The following is a 21,903-nucleotide window of genomic DNA, read 5'->3' on the forward strand; positions in this document are numbered from 1 at the left end:
ATTCGCTGAAAAGCCACCAACAAGAAATACTATCCAATCGAATATCTCTGAAGAAAAATGCTGCACACTTAGGCAAAACTTAGGCTCATTTCTGAATAATCTTTGGATTCTATAGTAGGCTATTTTTATTATTTTATTCTGTACATCATCATTGTACCACTGTTTAAAATACTAATGAACATACTATTGGTTTTACAGTTTTCCTATTAAGAGCACCATCAACCCATCTTCGTACTCGTCAAAGAATCTTTGCTATGATATAATGCTGCCCTCTAGTGATTGATTATTCTATGACACGTTGTGCCTGTTCTATTTTTTTGAGTATCCATCTTTCAATTATTGAATTCTTTTCAGTTAAAAAACATGTCATTTTATACAACGTTTTATTTGAAAACAATCGAGTGTGTTCAAACAGTAAAAATAATGATGAAAAATAAAATTCCACATCTATCCAAATAAGTCCTAAAGTGAAATTGCACCATACAGCCTTTACATATTATGAATACGTTACACAAAAACATATAAAATGAGACATGCACAATAACTGTCCTTGTGAAATAAATTGTAACTAAAGATATTTTTTATTATAAACCAGGGTTATCTTTCTACTATATACTGTACTTGTAAAGTCAAGAAAAAGCTTGTCTATCTCAGCCACATGTATGGAAATTGTCTTGTAATTTCCCAACTCGTGTTTTCACACATTTGTTTTACCATCTACTTTGCAGTAGTCAATAAAATAAATATTTTGTCGAAGTTGCAAGTTATCCTTTACCTTGGAAATAGAAGTTTTATAAAATAATCTTAACTCGAGGTCCACATTACTTTTTTCCTTCAAACCGCATCTTGTGGTCTTCATCACTGGATGGATCGGACATCTAACATTTCACGGAAAGAATGGTGAGATGCTGTCCTCATGAAAACCATGAGATGCAGTAGAAAAAAAGTTAGTAAATGGACCTTGAGGTAAGATTATTTTGTCAATTTATTTTAAATAAAGTTTGACGTGCATGCCAACTACTGCTACTGCTGTCTTATTTGTCTTAGCTTTCTATAGTCCTGTACAGGCCACCATACCAAGTAAAGCTTCCCTATAAAATGCATTTGAATTGCAATGCATATCAGATGCACCTAAATAATTTTTATGCTGTTGTATATTTGTCTGTCTGAGCTTGACAGTGTTGTTGACCTTTACAGTCTGTATATGTATTATAACCAAACATTGGGAGGCGCCAGCACATCACAGCATCCTACATGGCTGTCTTACTGGGGTTGTCAGGGTCGAAGGTCATGATCTCCATGTGGATAAGACCTGATTGGATTTAAAAAAGGAAAGCAGTATGATTTATTTGAGGAGAATATGGCACAGAGTTAACTCTGGCACTTTCGCACCAAGTATTGATTATTTTTTTCAATATACTGGGCATTGTGTGCATTGTAAAACTTACTCTTCCACTCCCCAACGGCGAGCTCCAGGCTCTCGAAAGAGTCGTCATAAGGATCAGAGTCTGGCTCGCACTCCGGGTCATGAAATTCTGCCAGCAAAGGGTGCGACAGTCCCTGCTTAGCTGTCAGCCGTGTCTCTGGGTCCAGCATTAACATCCCCTCCAGAAGGTCTACAGCTGGAAGCATCAAGATACAAAACACTTTTCAATTCAATCTCCCAGCCGACATTGACATTTTTTTAATTTTATTTTTTTCAACTGTTACTTGGCCTTGAAATTTTCTATTTGTGCGTCTGTGGCTCAGAGATAGAGCATGTTGTCCACTAATTGGAAGATCGGTGGTTCGATCCCCTGCTCCCAAATTGCTTTGCAATTGCATTTAGACTAGATCCTGATGGGCAGGTGGGCACCTTGCATCAGTTTGTGAATCAAGCCCCCCAGGTAGAAGCAAAGTTAAAATGTCAAACCATTAAAATGTTTCCATTCACTATACAGGGAACACATACAACTGTAACAGGCCTATTCGGGCCTATTTGGCAACACATTGAACCTGAACCTGCATTAAACCATTGCTTATCAAACACTGCTTTATGGATAATTCTTGAATAACCTGTAATGCGTAGGCATAAAATCAACAACCTGCAGAAATTAGAAAGAAAAAAAACAACCTCATAACTCAACTCAACTTTAACAGAGATGCAGCCAACCCCAATTATGGAATATAATTTGCCCTTCACCTTAAATATCTTAAATAATGCATTAGAAGACTAAAACAACCATAAATAATCATTGTTATTGCACAATTCATGCTGTCCCACATTAAGCAAATCATCCTGTCCCACTTTCAAAGAAAAAAAATCATTTTTCCTCAAGTGGGACAAATTTGATTGAAATAACAAATATAGAGTATATTTACACCATATTATCATATTTTTTGATGAACACATCATAAACGTATCCTGATAAAAACTAGCAGGATTTTTTTATTTATAAGAAAATTATACCCTAAACATTAAGTTTGTCTAAACACTATGTCATTGACCTTTGGGTGGTCTTCACACAGGGTACTTCCAGTTTGATGATTGCTCCACTCTAATCTAGGATTGGACATTTGATATGTCATGTGATTTTGATCACTTGGCACCACAGCTTGTATTAACCAAAAATGTTATTGCCTTTTTATTTGTTTGAGGAAGACTTACACCCACTGGAGCATAGGTGTCCCACATTACAGCAGTGTCCCACTTTAGGGCAACTCACCCTATTTGTTATAAATCTATAGCAAAGTGAACAATGGTGGTGAGTACACCTTTCATATACAAGGCTATTTGGGACATGATGGTAAAAAAAAAAGTGTGTTGCAAAGAGGTATTTGGTAAATACAAAAAAAAAAGTGATATGTTTCAATGAGAAAATGCAATGAATTTCAGTTTGAAGTCAACAAGCAGAAGCCGTTCAGCTCACCATTTTTATCCATGGACGCAAACACGTCTTTGAAGTTTTTCTTCTTTTGCGGGGGAAGACCCTGCACATACGATTGCGCCTGGAAAACAGTTAAGGGTGGTTACATTTCATTCCAAACCATGAGCTTACAATACAGGAAAGAACATGACACAAACAGTGAGGAAAGGCGAAATAAAAACGTGTGTTTGGAAATACACACTGCCTTTATGAGTTGGTTTAAATACCAAATATGAAAGCTGCAAAGTGCTGATGTTAGCTACAGTATAACAAGGCATGTAAATACATAAACTTACATCTTTACTCTGCATCTTCTGGACCAGGGAGGAGTCCGGTGTTCCTGTCAGACGGAGGATCTTCTTCAGCTGATCAATACCTGAACAGGCTGGTTTAGGAAGCCTCATAATGTACAACATACAGTGGTTTGGAGCAAATAAACTAGGCTACGGCGTAGGTTTGTTGCTATAGGTTACGCATGGCTGTAATCCGCTAGTAAACAGAGTAGAGGAAATAGAGGTTGCAAACCAGAGACAAAACAAAAATCGCCTTGGCCCATGTACGATAGAAAAATGGAGAGAGGTCTTTAGGAATTTGTTACAATTGGGCCCATTTTAATTATTCTTTCATGTCAGCTAGTATTTAGCTATGTTCCATGCTGTCCGGAGACAAAGACGAGCATTCGCGAGTTACGGAAATATCCGAGAAGACGTCGAAAGTAGAAAATATTCAGTCATGTGAGGTAAATGTTTGCTATGTCCGAATGTTTTTCGGAAAAAAGGCGTTTCAATATGCCATTTAGCACAAGTGAGCATAAAATCCTTTATCTGAATAGAAACACGGCTCGAGTAGTACTTCTCGTGACGAGGAAGCTGATCATAAACCAAACCATACTCCATAAACCTTACAATGCTGCACCTCTTTTCAACATTTTAAACATTAAATATGCAGGCGGGAAGTATGAGTTTCTGGATACTAAGCATACACGGCTTTATTACAAACACCGTGAGCTGAATGTGTGAGGATACTGTCATGTCCTGGGAAAAGCACCTGGCCAGTAATCATCTCAGCCATGATGCAGGCGGCTGACCAGACATCCACTGTGAGTGAGAGAATTTTAATAATAAAAAATGTAATACTTTGCCGTAGCATACTGCAATATTCTGTCATATTTTTAACACACACACATCAAATGACTCCTTGTATTAAAGGACGGTAATATTATTACCTGTTTGACTGTAGTGCATCCAGTTGAATATGACCTCTGGTGCTCTGTACCAGCGCGTCACAACGTAACCAGTCATTTCACTCTCTGTCTGTCTTGCCAGGCCAAAATCCAGGATCTGAGAACAGATACAGTTAGTTTCATCATGAAGCCGAAGCTGAAATGATGTCCATGACGAGTAATTGATTTTCCAATTTGTGTTACATTTGCTGTACCTGCGTCGATTTTTTTGCAAGTCATGGATAAAAGAGTTAGATGTCTAAATGGTTTCTGATTTAAAGCCAAAACTCATCATCGTTTGACCTGAACAATCTGATTTTGCAAAATGTTTTGTTTTGAGTCTTTTTTGTTTTTGTTTTAACTTACCTTTAATTCACAGTTCTCATTCACAGCAAGGTTACCAGGCTTCAGGTCCTAAAATCCAATCACAAGAGGTTTCTTAATAGCACAAAGACTACTTTGACTTGTAGTAAATACTTTTAAAATAGTTAATTCAATAGTTTTGGGAAATGAGCTTGTTTGCTTTCTTGCAGAGAGTTAGAGGAAAAGACTGATACCACTATTGTGCGTTAAATATGAAGCTACTAGTCAGCAGCCGGTTAGCTCAGCTCGGCATCCAGATTGAAAACAAGGGGAAACTGCTAACCGAGTACTGTCAAACTGTCAAAAGGTAACAAAATCCTCCTACCAGCACCGCTAACACTCACTTATTAAAACTCCAGAAGTCCTGTCCTCACAGTATAGAGTTTACAACTCTGTACAAAACCCAGGTGACTCCTGAATGTAGGCTAATAAGCCCAACTAAGAACACACAACATACTGTATATGAGACCGGTTTTGAGTTACTGGGAGACACATTTCCCACCACCTCCAGCACTCCTAGCCAACACGTCCCGGACCAGCTTGTACACTGAACGCACAGAGACTTTTAATTCATATTAAACCTTCATCAAACTCCTTTGTTCATTGTTATATGCTAAGCTAAACTAACTGGTTATATACTGTTTATTCAGCTTAAAGGCACAATGAGTGGGATTTGTCGGTTGCGTAACACACATATTCAAAGTTTGCTCCTCCACCCAGACTCAACGAGGGTTATTGAGAGCCAAAGTCCCGGCTCTTCCGGTTGACCCCATGGGACCTTACTTGAGAAAGAAGATGTACAGTAGTCAACAGCAAGAGAGAAATATTTTTCTGATCCCGTTTGAATTGCGCCATGAATCACACATATGATGTTTGTCAATTTAAAACATAATTTTGCAAGTCAAGAAAGTCACAGTTTGTCGTAGTATCATTTAATTTTGTGTGAAACCGCTCAGTGAACTACATCTCTCGTCTCGGACAATATACGTCACCAACACCAGCTAGCTAGCTAACTTACAGTAGCTATGTTCTACGCACAAATGAAACATTATCTTAACTGGTGTGTTTTATCCAGCGACTCCTGGTGTTTTTATCAGCCGGGAAGAGAAAGAACGAGCGACACCCGTTGCTGGTGTGAGTACATTCCAGTATGAAACACACAGGCATCGTAGCTTCAGAGAGAGAGAGAAGTGACTTACGCGACTTTTGGGTGTGTCGTCTTTCTGATTACGTATTTTAACAATCTGAAACTTCAACAGTTTTACAACAAACTGCGACTTTCTAGACTTGCAAAATTATCTTTTAAATTGACAAACATCTTATGTGTGTGATTCATGGCGCAATTCAAACGGGATAAAAAAAATATACTACCGTTAATATTTTTTCTAAAATAAGGTCCCATGGTGGTCCACCAGAAGGGGCAGGACTTCGCCTCTCTATGGTGATTCACTCTCATTTTTTAAACGAGCTTAGTCCGCTTGGCGTTTCGCATTCATATTTTCGTAACTTCCTCTTGAATGTGTGCTTACGATCTGGCACCTGATCGCTAACTTTTTAGTTTTCATAGAGCTATGATGCCTTCAAATGAAACTCGTGAGCTTGTATTTATAACATTGGAAGTTGTGTACACAGTATGCTTGGCATTCAAATGGTTAAGTTGTGAGAACATCGCTGCGAAGAGAAAATTCAGGCAGAGGGCAGGGTCCAAACACTTTTAGTGGGTCATAAGTGATGATTGAGAGGGATTATTTTTGTATCAGTCTATATTGTTTTTAGGAAAAATCCTACTCATTGTGCCTTTAACTCTCGGCAAGAAAGCGAATAAGCACAATGGTGAATGTCGAACTATTCCTTTAAGTGTACAATTCACAGTAAACACACATTAATTATGAGTGGTGGTGTATTAAAAAAAAAGGTTCTAGCACCAACCCGATGAATGATCCCTGCTGAATGAATATACTGTAAAGAAGGAGAACATAGATTTAAGCACACAGGTTAAAACAGCACACGTGGACAAACTGCACAGACACAAAGTGTAGCAGAGCATGCAGACCCACACGCGTGTGGCATATGGCTCTCTAAATGGCATGGCGTAGACTTGTGGATTTAAAAAAACAAAAACACATAACACATCACACATCACAAAGTCTCCACCCGCAGCCGATTGTGAATGCTATGTTTTGTGTATTTTCCAGTCCTCAGGGCAAATACAGACTGCTCTCACAGCACAGAAAGGCACACATACACAGATAAGAAGGGGAAAAACATCTCGGGATCGAAAAAGTTCGAAGCTTAATTCAAAGTCAAAGGGACATTTACGAGTTTTTCCGGTTCAAAACGTGCCCTCTCTTTCGTTTCCATTGAGCACTCTTGGTTACCCATTGACCAGCGTTGAGTGGAAAGGCATAAGGAAGGGTTAAGCAGTCAGTCAGTAAACTGACAACATTATACTTAACATGCCAGTAAGACATCTGTGTATTTAAAGGACTCACTTGTAGCTGTGGAAGTGAGAGAGCAGGCGTAGGCTATGCCTTGCGGGAAGACCTGCCCCTATACCCGGCCTCTGATTGGCTGCTAGCTTCTCTAACGCTAACAGTAGGTAGCCTAGCTTTGATGCTAACTCAGCCACGGCAGCTCCGAAGCTCCGTTTAGCGGAAGAATGAAGGAAAAATTTACGTTGTTGTTTCATCATTAAATTCACTCCTAAGAATATTTGTGGCGCGAGAAATTAACTGTGTAGATATCAAATATTGACAGTTTTACGAAAATCGATTGACGTTTTCGGAGTTGAGAAGCTCCACAAAGTGGCGCGACAGCGAGCTCGTGCCTGCATGTCAGCCAGCCACCCGGCTAGTCACCCTCACAGAACCCACTGTTGCTGGCTGGAGCTCGCTCAAGAGGCCAGTCTCGTAGACGCGCTTACGGGGATCGCTGTACCTTCTCGTAGACAATAAGCTTTTATTTCCACGTTGACAGTGCGATATTTTACACATTAAGTTTCACAACACAAATGTCCATTATAAAATTGGAACCTGTGGTTATCTGGCTTTGTTTTCCTGTGGGCTGTTTTGGAGTAACATTATTGAAACTGTGTCTGGCAGATAAGTCTCTTGCCAACACAATTGGTAGCCTCTAATAAATATGAAAATATAGGAATTTAAAAAATGTGCAGAATATAGCACCCAATAAAAAGCCTCTTGTTCATACTTGCCGCCCTTGAGACCTCAAAAGTAGAAAGGATTTCAAAACCAAAGCAGTGGTGGGGTCCGGGGGTCCACAGCTACAAGTGAGTTTTGCAACACATTTAACGCAAGTAAAAGTGTTGTAAAAGGCAAGATTCGTCACTTTGTGATGCACATTTGTGAAGTTGCCATTTAAAACAACTACGTCAGATATTTCAGAATCAAGTTTTCTGCTGCGAGCAAACTTACATTTTCTTCCAAAAATTTAGCCTTTTCTAATTTTATTGTCTATAGTATACAGTGGTTTTAAAATGTATCTTAGTGTTTACAGTAACGATCAGGTAAATAAATGAATATACTCTTACCTTGAGTCCTCTTAGAAGCTGGTAGAACAGGTATGTGATGATGCGATCAGTTAATCTCCGCTTTTTCATAATGTGGCCCAGATCCTTGGCTACTAATGGCATTACCATATAACTAGAGAGAGAAGAAGAGTGACAGAGGAGGAACGTATAGAAAGACAAAATCAACAAATAGGTAAGTTACATAAAGTGGGCCTAAATGCTGTAGATGACAAGAGCTCATTGCTATGGTGAGGAAATGCAAACGCACAAACTAACCAAAACAAACATGAATGAGCTTGCTCCCTCACACATCCTTGCTTGAACTTTTCGCACATGCACATACATGCACACAGGGTCTCGACAAGCTGCGACAACGAGCAGAAGAATGTGCTTCCTGAATCCCAACTCACAAGGTTTGGAATTTTTCCGGTGTGGAGTCAGGTGTGAAGACGTCAAGGAGGCAGATCACCTTCAAGGAAAAACATGGGGAAGGCATTAACATACAATATGTCTGTTAATACACAAATCTATGTGAAATGCTTGCACACATTTGTCAACAGGCAGTGCAGAGTTAGTTAGTAACACTGCACAACACAGTGACACCCTGTATAAATGTCATGTTTACAGTGTCGAGGTTTCTGTGGCTCCGGCAACTCTATTTTTCTAATGTATCACAGTCATTGTTATATTTCTGTACTGCATTTCCCAGAGATTGCTTCTAAAGCAATCGTTGCATCCAGAACTGATATCACTGTCCTTGGATTTTCTGTTTAAGAAGTTCGGGCTCATGCTGAAGTGCCTTAAACTTGCATTCTTTCTAATGGCCATCAGGGCGCGACTCCTCTGGTTGCAAAAACAAGTCAGATAGAAGTCTATGAGAAAATGACCCTACTTCTCACTTGATTTATTACCTCAGTAAACATTGTAAACATGAGTTCATGGTCTCAATCGCTAGTTTCAAGTCTTCTTCAATACAGCATGATGTTCATTTAGTAAATTATGGTCCCATTTTGACTAAAATAGACGATAAAGCAGGGTACGCTTCGGGATGTGGCTACCTTGTGATTGACATGTCGCTACCATGGCAAGGAGAGGCGAAGTCTTGCCCCTTCAGGTGGACCACCATGGGACATTATTTCGGGAAAAAATATGAACGATAGTAGAAGTAACTTTTTGATCCTGTTTGAAATGCACCATGAATCACACATATGATATTTGTCAATTTAAAAGATAATTTTGCAAGTCAAGGAAGTCGCAGTTTATTGTGGAACTGTCGAAGTACAAGACTGTGAAAATACGTAATTAGAAGGACTACACACCCAAAAGTCGCTTAGGTGACGTCTCTCTCTCTGAAGCTACGATGCCTGTGTGTTTCGTACTGGGATGTACTCACACCGGCAACAGATTTTGCTGGTGTGAGTACATCCCAGATAAAATCACCAGGAGTCGCTGGATGAAACGCATCAGGTAAGATAACGTTTCATTTGTGCGTGGAACATAGCTAAGTTAGCTAGCGCTAGCTAGCTAGTGTTGGCGACGTATGTTGTGCGAGACGAGAGATGTAGTTCACTGAGCGGATTCACACAAAACTAAAAGATACTACGACAAACCTACGACAAACTGTGGCTTGCAAAATTATGTTTTAAATTGGCAGACATATGTATAATTCCTGGCATAATTCAAACGGGATAAAAAAATGATTTGTCTCTCGCCGTTGACTGACGTACATTTTTTTCCGAAATAAGGTCCCATGGGGTCCACCGGAAGGAGAGGGACGTCGCCTGTCTATTGTCTGGGAGTTGTCCGTGTTTTCGTCTTACAACTTTAACCCTTTCACAGTGTGTTTTCAGTTCATGAAAGTTAATTGTAACATTTTGGTTGCCTAAAAATGTCTTATTTAGCGTTTGGTTGTACTTAGCTTCTTAGCTAGCCTCTTGTGTTACTTCTGGTTGCAAAAAAACAAGATGGCGACAGCCAAAAACCAAGATGGTGACAGCCAAAATGCCGAACTTGTAGTCGACTACGTCCACTTCTTATACAGTCTATGGGCTCAAGCTAAAAAGTTAGCTACTCTATTTATTCTAAATACAAAAACTGAAACTGACAACACAAGATACTTGGATCAGATGTATTTTTTTTAAAGGCTTTTATGCCTTTAATGGAGATAGAGACAGTGATAGCAATTAAAGGGGGGGAGAGATGGAATGACATGCAGCAAAGGGCCGCAGGTCGGATTCAAACCGGGCCGCTGCAGTAAGGACTCAGCCTTGGTACATGGGGCACCTGCACTACCAGGTGAGCTACCAGGGCGCCCTGATCAGAAAGAAGTCTTGTGTTGACACGTCTCCATTTAACAAACGAAACACTATATTAATAAAATCAAAACCTCAATGAATTTGATGCCTTCCAAAGATCTGCCGAGTAAAGGAGGTTATGTACAGTAAGTGTTCGTATAGTTCCTCAAAGGTTTTCAAGCGTAAATACAGAATCATGAGGGTTCCAACAATACACAACACTCCAAGCTTGTCAGGGAACATTGATGATATTATGGGCTTTTGTTGAATGGCCAGCAAAGCTTGCTTATCCTAAAAATCATCTCATCTCAAAATACACTGAGATAACAACTCATTGTATGACAGGGAGTCTCACCAAAAAAGTACCTTTGGAATGCTATTGTACTGTACTGGATTATGTCATATCAATCAATTAAGTTTCTCATTTTATTGTGTCCCCTCTCTGACTAAAAAAAGAAACCGCTCACTCCAAATTCCATCCATGCCCACTTTTTTTAGTCAAGTTCTTACATTTTCATGCTGTATGTGGCGGAGCAGCCTGAGTTCCCTGTAGGCCCGTTTGGCGTGGATGAGGGACTGGAAAGGACGATACAGCTTCTTGATGGCCACCTTCTCCTTGGTCTTCTGGTCAATGGCAGAACTATGTGGGAATCAGACACAGTGTAAAGGGCATGACACACACAGTGGGAGGATCAGTGCGCTCATGAAATGGCTCCTAATCTACGGCACCAAAATAACGATTATTAGTATATTTTTTTGATCAACTGTGATTAATTGATGAATCGTTTCAGCTATAATATGTCAGAAAATAGTGCAAAATGCCCATTACAACCTCCCAGAGCCCAAGGTGATGTATTCAGAAAGCTCATTTTGTCCGACCAACAGTCCAAAACCCAAAGATATTCAATTGAGAATCACATAAACTGTTGGAACAGTTGGCTCTTTGTTCTTGCTAAATGACAAATGATTCAATCAATTATCAATCTGTGTGCAATCTATTTTTTTCCGACTAATCCATCGATTGACTAATCATTTCAGATCCACTGTAATAATGTAGAAAAACTTTTAAATTAGTGAACTATTCAGGGTTGATGTCCCCTCTGGAAGCCTACTATAGCCAAACATGATAATATCAGTAATACGATCTTGTCTGTCTGTGGCTTAGCATTAGATAGAAACTGTGTCTGAGATATCTTGGATTCCTGTAGGCTGGGTTTCTCTATGTTGGGTGAGGAGATTCTTGTCGTATCGGAGGACCTGCGTTGACATGCTGACTTGCCTCAGGCGGACAATAGTGCTTCTGTTAGAAGATTGCAGAGTAATCTAGGCCTCTTGGACTGCACAGTCTGGGAATGGAATGCAGACCTAAGGCTTACATGTAGAAAATCACTTGTGACACCGAGCACTTAAACACTGATACTGTGAACAACACAAAGGCAAGTAACTTTGACCATTTACAAAACACCATCACTATATTATCACACATTTATGTTAGCTAATGTTACTGACTGCTAAAATAATGTGTTGGAGGTGGGTGATTGCAATTTGAAGTGCTATATATTATGTCAAATCAAATATTTAGATTTTCCTACAGGGGATAGTTGTACCCTAGGATGGGATTCGTTTTTAAGTAGCCTACAATTAATAGGCCTTATAATATTTTTTTTACCCAGTAGGCTATTTTATGACTTCAGCCCACACAGCAGGATTATCACGTAGGGTGAATTAGCTTAATGTGGGACATTTGTTTTTGCATTTCAAATTTCTGGAATAAATTGTTATATGAAGCCAGTACATTAAATCCACACCCTTTTCAAACCAAAAGAAAAAAATGCAGATATCACACTCATAAAATAAATGGTAGACATAACAGTACTCTAATGCCAAGTTTTCTCAGACAAATCTTGATTTTCTGATGTGGGACAGTCATGTCTGAAATGTGGGACACTGAAAAAAATCACCTTATTTAATGTATGAAACAGTCAAGGCTAAATGTGCAATCCCATGTTCAGTCATTTTACCACTTACAATGTTATTGCTGTTATAAAACCTGGCCTTATGTGTGTGGATGTGACATGATAAATCAAACAAACAATAAGACTATAAATAATAATAAATAAATAATAATAAATATAATAGTTTTGTATCATGTAGGCATATTAGAAAGACATTAAATATCAATAGTTTTATTGACTTTTATTTGTTTGAGGCAGACCTGCTGTACACCCACTGGGGCTTATATAGGTGTCCCACTTTAGGCAGTGTACCACTTTACGGCAATTAACTCACCCTATGATAGGCTTTATTAGACTAAAAACCTCCAGATACCTTACACATTTCTGTACACAATATACGAAAAGACTGGGATAAACCCTGTGGCGCTTATTTGCTCGTCAGTATAGCCGAAGTCGTGCGCCCCCTCCCCGGGTAAACTCACCAAACGGTCCCGTAGGCTCCGGAGCCGATCGACTTGAGCGTCGCGTATCTCACCGGGACGTCCCACGTCGTCTTCTGGACCTCCAGTCTGTGGAAACCCGGTCTGACAGCCTGATCCTTCGCTGGAGACTCCATGGCAAGGTTTATTTGCTTAGATTTGTCCAGTCGTGTTTTTAAGTCATAAGACGTTGTTATAGTGTACAGCTGTGGAGTTTCAACCTGACAGGTGAGACCTCTCACTGAAGGTAAAGAGCAGCGCGCTGACACGCCCCCGTTCTGCCTGCACCCCCCCTCGAAGCGTCACATGGGCGTGCTGTCATTACCTCCACCATCTGCTGTCAAAAACATGTTGACACATCTGATCAGAGCTGAGTTAAATAAACTCTAACCCTTCAATAAATCACGAGAAAATAGTGCACTGACAATGTAGATATACATCAATTCTGCATATTGTTATATTGATGAGTGAGAAGAGTTATTCTGGGTGTTATAGCCTACTGATTGTTATCACTTGCAACTGGATCATGGATGAAAGAAAATAAACTACATGTACAGGCCAATATTTAAAATATATGTTTCCTTTTCTTCATGACCTTATTAAAACTCTTCTTTTGTTCGCCAAAGATTCATTCACAGACAGAGAGATGTAGGCTGCAGCATGTTATCTATAGTGGCATTACTTATATTGGGGGTCAGTTACACCTCAGAGAGGTTGAACTCCCTGTTTGACATCTTGTGTACAAATTGTTAGAAATCCATCCATCCATTATCTATTATCTGTAACCACTTATCCCATTTGGGTTTGCGGGGTGCTGACATTGAACGAAGGTGGGGGGTACACCCTGGACAGGTTGCCAGCCTATCACAGGGCTGACACATAGAGACAAACAACCATTCATACTCACATTCACAACTACGGGGCAATTTAGAGTCAACAATGAACCTGGACGGTGGGAGAAAGCCAAAGCATCTGGAGAAAACCCGCGCTAACACGGGGAGAACATGCAAACTCCAGACAAACACACAGAATCTGGATTCGAACTTGCAACCCACCGTGCAGCCCCCTGTACAACATAATGCTATTCAATACAACAACTCAATACAACAACTCAATACAACAACAACAACAACAACAACAACAACAACAACAACAACAACAACAACTATAATGTTAATTTTTTTGTTGATATTGTTGGGAATGTGTAAATACAATTTTGGAAGGAGGTTATGTTTTCACTGGCGTTGGTTTGTTTGTTTGTTTGTTTGTCTGTTAACAGGATTACTCCAAAAGTTTGTGATTGATGTGAATGAAATTTTGTGGAGGGGTAGAGTGTAGCACAATGAATAATCAAGAAGATTTTGGTGGCTATCCGGATCATGATCCGGATTCAGGATTTTTTTCAAGAATTCCGATCAGCCTGAGCATTAAGACCACAGAGTATAACACATGCGTAGTGTAACTGATGACGTGTTGATGACGCATGACCTCGCCTTCTTCCTTCTTCTGAGCAGAGAGATACGTGTGTGGATGTGTGGCGAGACATCGAGGTGCGGGAGCTGCTGGCCGTCCGCGGTGAGAAAGAAAAAAGCGGTAGATGACGGGATGAGAGACAACGTAGTGTAACGTTATACAGACATAACAAGGCCGGTGAATGAGAGAGGCATCCGCCGACACGTTACAGGGAAACACACCGTGTTAATAACAAGCCGACCACTTCACCTTGGGGGAGGTATGCGCTCTCCGAGTGCCATTCTAGTTAATGATGGTGTTTTCTGAACTTCATTATATTGAGAGGTGTTTATAATATTTTGTCCTCCATATTTACAAACATGAGGGAGTCAGAATATTGGAAACACCTCTGAATATAATGAAGACCATCTCTAACCATGACCTCAGTCAGACCAGCCGTTAGGAATTATGGGCAGGGAGACAGACTTTCTAAATTGGGCCCCTCATCCACCCCGACTCCAGGTCACCCAGTTTCAAATGATACAGGTATCTTCACTCCAGCTTTAAAACTGAGCCCGCTACAGCTGGTTTTATTTGCTATAGTCTGCATATAGCTCCTCACCTTTGTACGTTCAGCTTTGCCTGTCACACCTGGCGCTTCTTCACACTTTTCTTTGGCCAGAAATTTGGCCATTGCCTCTCTGATCCTTTCATTTTCTTGTTCTCTCTGTAGCCTGGCTTTTATTTTTTTGGAGCCTCTGATCAGGGCTTTCCAGAAGGATGTTGAGTATCATGCCAGTGGGGAACAGTAGCCAGCCAGTGGGGAACAGTAGCCAGCCAGTGGGGAACAGTAGCCAGTTAAAGGGGGTCCAGGGCCATAATGCCCGATCCCTGGAAAAAAAAAATAAAAGCCCAAATTTGGTTCCTCTGGCACATTCTTATGCTACAATGCAATCATAATATACACTGATCTTAATTATTGCGTATTGTAATGAGTTTGCCTGCCTGATTGTAAACATGTGGTGAATTATTGTAATGGAGAATCAGGCTTCTAGTGCGTTTTTGCCTACACAGTCTGTAAAGCGATTAATAGTAATAGTAGCGATTAATATTTAAAACCACGTCTATTCCTGACTGATCACTTTTGTAATTTTTTTTGTAATCATTTACTATTTATTTAATGACACTTTCACTGAAAGGTTTATCAAGACATGCCACAATGGTGGTTAATGTATAAATGCACTCTTATTCAAAGAAAATAAACAAGGTTATTTCAAGGGTTTCAGGTCTTATCAAGCCTATGTATTGATTTTAAATTTAACCATTTATAAAATAAAAACTATGGCAAAAAGAACAAAATGAAATAACAAAACATGTGAATCACTTGACTCAAATCATGTGGATCTAGTTAATCAACTCAACTTTTAGCTATCTTTTAATCTTCACTATCATCATACACAGTAGCTCAGTGCTAAAACATGTAATTGAACTGGGGGCCTGAACAGTAGGATATACTCACAACTTCAGGGAGACAGAGTCGACCATAGACCAGCAGAGGGCAGTCACACAACATTCCGGTGGGCTAGATAAGGAGGAGAGTCTCGGCTCTCAACGAAGTCATTGTTCATTTTCATCTCGAAGGATTTCAAAGCTGGAGTTTCAAATTAAAAAAACATCTTCATCTGTTTGCAACAACATAACAAAATGACCATTAATGTCAACAGACTGTAGTTATCAGAGAGCATATTGTGCTGTATGGAATTAAATATTTGGTTTGATTATAAAAAAAAGCAAAATGATCATCAGAATTGGACATGTACGGTCAAACAGAAAGGCTATACACCACCATCCATATAGGGGGAAACATGAAATACTGTAAATCTGTCAGCGTGCATTTAGTCCATTGTTTACTGTGTGTTGTATGGTTGAAACGCACTTTACAGTGTGAACGGGACCACAGAGCCAAGTTTTATATTTCAATGAGTTTTAATTGTGTTTATGTTTCCATAATTAATCCAGAGTGCTGCTGGTAAACTGGGGCTTTACTGTCTGAACTGGTCACACTGAGCATTGTGCGCAAAGCTCCAGCAGAGTGTCAAGCCTGCAGAGGCAGAGAAACATGTCTCGGTAGTATTTTCAAAATAAAACCCTTACGGTGGAGCGCTTTTTGAGTCGTAGACGTTACAGTACAGTGAGGGAACACCCCCCTCCCCCCCCGAGAAAAACAGAGACAGAGTGAAAATGCTTTAAACAGTTTCTTAAACAGTTCCTGTTTGTCTCAGTGTTGGGGGGGAAACACTTTTATTTTGATACTAAATGAAGTAAAAGAGAGCTCTTTTTTTGTAGGCTACTTCACTTGTTTGAGTCTTTTATTGTAATGTCAGGATAAGTACCAGATATTCTGCTTCACTAAAAGTACCAATACCACAGTGTGGACATAGGCTATTAAAATGCATTCTAAATGTTATAAAGAAAGGTAAAAAAAAGAAAAAAATACTTAAGTATTGGCATCAAAATATACGTAAACTATACCGAAAGTACTCTTTTTACGCATAACGGCATTTCAGAATAATCATATAACATTTTTGGTTTCCAATACAGATGCATTAATGTTAGGGCTGTCAATCGATTCAAATATTTAATCGCAATTAATTGCATGATTGTCTATAGTTAATTACAATTAATCGCAAATGAATCACACATTTCTTTATCTGTTCAAAGTGTACCTTAAAGGGAAATTTGTCAAGTATTTAATATACTCTTATCAACGTGGGAGTGTGAAAATATGCAAATGTTGCAGCCGATAAAGGTGGGACTAATTTAAACCATAATACAGTAATATGGTGCCTTCATATGGGGTCGTGTTTACCGTGTTCACGAGAAGTGTCCATATGAACGCCCCCCCCTCTTGTGGTATTCACGACCTTGTAAGTGGAATGTGTTTTTGTTTGTAATTTAATATGTCTGAGGAAATGTTGATATTTCCAACTGCCTCATCTTTTTCCTCTGTCATTATGCCTTTGCATTTCCTGCATTATGTTACCCACTTGCTAGCTTGCTAAATTGTTAGCCTCTGTGGCTTCTAGACGCCGACAGTAACGTTAATACTGTTGCTCAGCAGCGGTGTTCTCACAACGTTACCACAACCACAGACGTCTCTTTCCCAATGTATCGATGGGAAAAAGTATTTTTGGGCCCAATGGCATCACGTGGCGGACACGGAAGTTGTAGTACCGCCGTTTGGCCACTACGGAAATTGGGATTAACGACCGGCGCTCTTCTTGGGGGCTTGGTTTTCAGGCTTTAGAAAATCTAGCCCGTGAATGGGTGACTTTGGCCAATCACAGGTCATTTGGAACGTTCCTATTGAGCATGGGCGGTGCTTGGTATCTCCTCAACTGATCTCAACATGGCTGCTGGGTCACAAACTTTCTCATTTTACAGCTAACAGACACTACAAGATGATTCTGAAAACATTTTATGCGAGAAATAGGCATTACAGTAACATAATATTGATTCATATTTGATCAGCGCTGCCTGGTTTGACCGTTTTATCGGAGTTTGCGAGTGATTGACAGCCGGCTCTCATAGACGGCAGCTGGACGGCAGACTCCAGATCAGCTCTGACTGGTTGTTTTCCTCCGGTCTGTGAAATTTTTTGCAGATGCCGTTAGGAGCACTGGAGGACACAGAGGCACATGATTTTTTTTCAGATCACCTGTCTCATGCACTACTGTCAGGATATAGTGGGCTCTTTTTTTTATAAAAAACAACTTTTTTAAATCATATTTGCTCCATTTCTACCCAATGCTGCTTTAAAGACAGCACTTATTTACATATTTACATGTACTTATTTACAACACTTTTTTTATTTTATTGACACATTTTTTCCTTCTCGGGTGCGACTGGTTTTGGGGACTTTATTTTGAAGACCACACCATGACATTTCCTGTCCCACCCTGTCTGACTCCGTGCATCTTGTCTCAGCTGTCCGCGCTGCGCTGCTCTCCTGTCTGTCTGTCCTGAGCTGAGAGCTGGCTGCGGTCAAACAACAGAGAGAGAGAGACAGCCTCCGGTTCTTCTGATGGGAACACACACAGATACAGCCTCCTACAGACACTTTGTGGACACGGAGTTTGTTTCTCCTCTCAGAGCTGGTTACTTCCTCAGAGTTTCTCCGGGTTTTTGAGGGAAAACCAGCAGTATCGTGAAGTAACAAGCTGGACCACATCAGATACTTTGTGCTCGTTAGCGCGGATGCGAGGCTCTGTTTCAATCACCACCATGGACGGCTGATTCACACACTCCACTGACCTCACAGGTGAGTTCAAGAGCATTTATTAAAATGGGAAAAAATATGATTTTCGGTCACAGCATCAGTTTTGCTTGTTAAAGACAAGACCCTAATATTGACTGGCTCAGCTTGACACTTGCTAGTGTGATGCTTGGTGTTACATTCAAAAGGCACGTTGCAATTAATATCAAAGTATTGTATTAGTCTGACATGGAGGGTGAGCTCTGCTTTTAGGTGGGTACGGAAAATCTGAAAAAGCTTTTTATTGAAGCTTTATTGCACCCCAAAACAAAGCACACACCCGACTAGACTGCTCACTACAATAGATAACACAGTAGCTTGGACTGTGAGCACAGGGCTTCAGGTCACACACACACTATGCTCACACTCTTTTGTCAGCTGATGTAGGAATGTGTGTGAGCCAAATGTCAAATGCCTTATTCACCTGCTAGCATTCTGCTGGACAAACACAGCTGTTTATTGCTTCATTTATAAAAAAAACAAAAAACCCCCAGAAAGGATATGCTTTGACAATGTTCATTGAACTTGATAAGAGTTCAGTTGCTTTTAGATGAGTGATTACTTGCTGGAATTCCTGTCATTGATTGGTGGTGGTGATGGACAATGATGAAGTTGAACATCGTAGCCAGTATAGCGATGCACTGATACTGGATCGGATATCGGGCCGATACGGACTCAAATAAGCTGGATCGGATGTCGGTGACAATGGGGCCGATCCAGCCAACTCAATTTTAAAGTTTTTTTTTACCAAGTTGCTGGTGTAAAATGCATCATTTTAAAGGGACTGTTTGTAACTTCTTCCACGTATAAATCAATCCGGGTCGGTGTCCATTGCGCGCTTGCGTGTGGCTACGCTGTTCAGACTCAAACTCCAACACAAACTACACAGAAGCACCAAAACCACAAAGTTATATGTAGTGAAGCCGGTCTTTCAAAGCAGTGTTGGCCGCGGTCAGAGGACGCGGGGGAGACCGTAGCTTTGGTCTCCAGGGCCGGAGTCTCTGCTGTACTCTGCTCCTCTGCCTGCCTGCTTGCCTTCGCTCACATAGCACGCTCGTTCTCGCTCGCTCAGCTCACCCTCCGGCCGCGGTCTGGAGGCTGAGGCAGGAAAAGCCATCACTAGGATCAGCACTGATTCATGGAGAGACCTTCGTCTGGTCAGCTAACATTACTGCCAAGCAGGTGAAATATAGAGGGAGTTTGGGGTTTTAGCTGACGTGCGTCGCCTCACTGTTTTGACGGATGCTCGCTCACATTCAGGTAGCGCATGCACACGGGAGAGGGCGATCAACAGGACGCTGACTTTCGTTGACTTAACGGCCACAGGTGTCGCTGTTACAACCAATTTCTGATTCTTACAAACAGTCCCTTTAATAATAAAAAACAATTATATAAATGCATATCTATCTATTTATTGGTCACGTTTTGTTTTACAAGGATGGGAAAGCAATGTTTAAGTCTGATGTTGCCTTACACATAACAGAATGATTCCAGTCACCTCCACACAGTGAGGCGTACAGCTTGTTCATTTATCACTGGTATCGAATCGGCACTCGGTATCAGCCGATACCCAAAGCCCACGTATCTCTATCGGTATCGGGACTGAAAAAGTTGCATCCCTAGTAGCCAGGCCAGCCTCACCCATAGACCTAGCAGAGAACAGTTGAAATGCTTCTGTCACAGAGGGAGTATGCGTTCAGAGACGGGCATGTGCTACGATTTCAGCTGTTCAGAGACTAGGTGAGGTTTTGGCTTTCAGAGGTTCCCCCTCAAGTCTATGTGTTGCACCTCATCAGACTGCTGAATCTGAAGTCACAAAGCTCTTTAGTGTGGGAGGTGTTCATGATTTTGCTGAAATGGCTAAAATAGGAAGATTGAGTTTATATCGGCAGCTGGTCGTGCCCCCTCTTCTATAACAGCTGCTGGATTTTATTTTGGAAAAGAGAAGCAGCTTAGAAATCGATCAAAATCAAAGCCTCTCAAAAAAAAATGTGCTGTGGACATATTTTAAGAGGGCCAAATATTTAATTTCATATACAACCTTATCTTTGTAAAGATTCTTGTGGTTGTATAGCCATTAGCCAAGCCTTCAACCTCAATCTCCTCTCTGGTTTTGCTCGGGGTCCCAGCATCCAGACATTTTTGAATGGCTGGCCATCTGCTTTCTGAGGGGTCTGTTCCAGAAGCACGATATCACATTACCCACACTTGACTGTGGGGGGATGAATGAAAGTGTGCGTGGTTATGGCATTATCAGAGACTGTGGTGTGTAGAGAAGTTTGATTGTTCACAGACTTCAGTCCTATTTGTCATTAAAAAAACACAACTGAATACATAAATACATAATATTGTTGGTTAAACAATTAAAATGGAATATTAAAAAAATGAACAAACATAAAGCTTTATAGTTTTTTTCCTTTTTTAATCATCCATATAGAGTGCTCCAGGTATGACATATTTGTGTAGGCTAACCAGGAAGTTAGCATTGCCCTGGGTTCCCTCGACAAAAAGCCAATGGGATTTTTCCATTGGGTTTTGGATTATTGCAGAAAATAAACTCTGTGGAAAACATACGTTTATGATACTTACACGTTTTGTTCAGCAAGATAATCTTCACAAATTAACAATGCTTCTATGATTTTTGAAGCGTAAATGCAATTGCCAGAAGTAAAAAGCTAACGTTAGGCTATAAACAAACTACACCACGTTCGCATGAGCGCGAGTATACGCGAGAATGTAACGGCGGACGAGTCGGCGCGATGACGTTTAGTATTCTCATTTAGCCACTTGTTAGCAACCGCCTTTTTAAGACTCATAAAGGCTTCAAAATTCACAAGTATTTAGTGACGTATTTAATGTAGTAGAACAAAACATTAACATCTCATCAGTTAGCTAAAGTATTTTAGCTGGGAAGCTAAGGTCAACCAAGTTAGCTAGCTAACGGCGCTTGGAAGTTTACAGACACAGCTTCTAGCTTCATGACATTATCTCGTCTCTTGTCTTTATCAAGGGCCACAATGTAAAATACATCTTGGACTTAATCGTGTTATCCTTGACATTTTTTTTTATATGTGTGTGATATTTTTTTTTGTATCCTTTTTCATAATGTCAAAGAAACTGAACGAAAACGTTCTAAGTAAGGTTAGCTAGCTAACTTTGTTAGCATTACTTGCCGGCTAAAATACTTTTGCTCCTGTTACAAGAGTTTATACGGTGATGCTACCGTGACAGACTGTGTAAAATATGGACGTAGTCTCCGTGACGTCACCTATTGTTTTCTGAAGAGCTGTTGTGAAGCTCAAACTGGGTGGCTCTGGCTTTCGCCATCTTGGCAGTGACGTCGAAGCCCAACTCCTGCCTAATCCAAAAATGGGCAAAAAGGTGGATTGTT

At 40.4% G+C, this 21,903-nt stretch overlaps 2 protein-coding genes across 4 annotated transcripts in view; one reads left to right on the forward strand and one right to left on the reverse strand.

Annotated features, from left to right (window-relative positions):
* Window positions 1-366: 366 nt before the first annotated feature.
* Window positions 367-13,009, reverse strand: LOC141772218 (mitogen-activated protein kinase 14A). The gene is made up of 12 exons (XM_074642989.1): window positions 12,749-13,009; window positions 10,822-10,951; window positions 8,428-8,486; window positions 8,039-8,150; window positions 6,421-6,450; window positions 4,495-4,542; window positions 4,132-4,246; window positions 3,932-4,003; window positions 3,203-3,282; window positions 2,910-2,988; window positions 1,449-1,622; window positions 367-1,312 (listed from the first exon to the last, which is right to left on the reverse strand). The coding sequence occupies exons 1-12, from the start codon at window positions 12,880-12,882 to the stop codon at window positions 1,251-1,253; spliced, it is 1,095 nt and encodes a 364-aa protein (XP_074499090.1). The 5' UTR covers window positions 12,883-13,009; the 3' UTR covers window positions 367-1,250.
* A 5,181-nt stretch (window positions 13,010-18,190) lies between these two features.
* The window catches only part of plxnb1a (plexin b1a), a 90,045-nt gene continuing 86,332 nt past the window's right edge, over window positions 18,191-21,903 (forward strand). For 2 of the 3 annotated variants that reach the window (XM_074642990.1, XM_074642992.1), the window contains exon 1: window positions 18,191-18,518. The gene's annotated coding sequence lies outside the window, so the exon portion shown is untranslated. The remainder of the gene's footprint in view (window positions 18,519-21,903) is intronic. The other variant, XM_074642991.1, reaches the window with a different exon arrangement.

The sequence above is a fragment of the Sebastes fasciatus genome, chromosome 8 (assembly GCF_043250625.1).
Source record: "Sebastes fasciatus isolate fSebFas1 chromosome 8, fSebFas1.pri, whole genome shotgun sequence".
Taxonomy (NCBI): Eukaryota; Metazoa; Chordata; class Actinopteri; order Perciformes; family Sebastidae; genus Sebastes; species Sebastes fasciatus.

Coding starts and splice junctions, on each gene's coding strand:
- LOC141772218 (XM_074642989.1), bottom strand. CDS start 12,882: ATGGAGTCTCCAGCGAAGGATCAGGCTGTCAGACCGGGTTTCCACAGA. Junction 8,487..10,821: donor GCCACATACAGCATGAAAAT/GTAAGAACTTGA, acceptor TTTTCCTTGAAG/GTGATCTGCCTCCTTGACGT. Junction 2,989..3,202: donor AGAAGATGCAGAGTAAAGAT/GTAAGTTTATGT, acceptor ACTGTTTTCCAG/GCGCAATCGTATGTGCAGGG.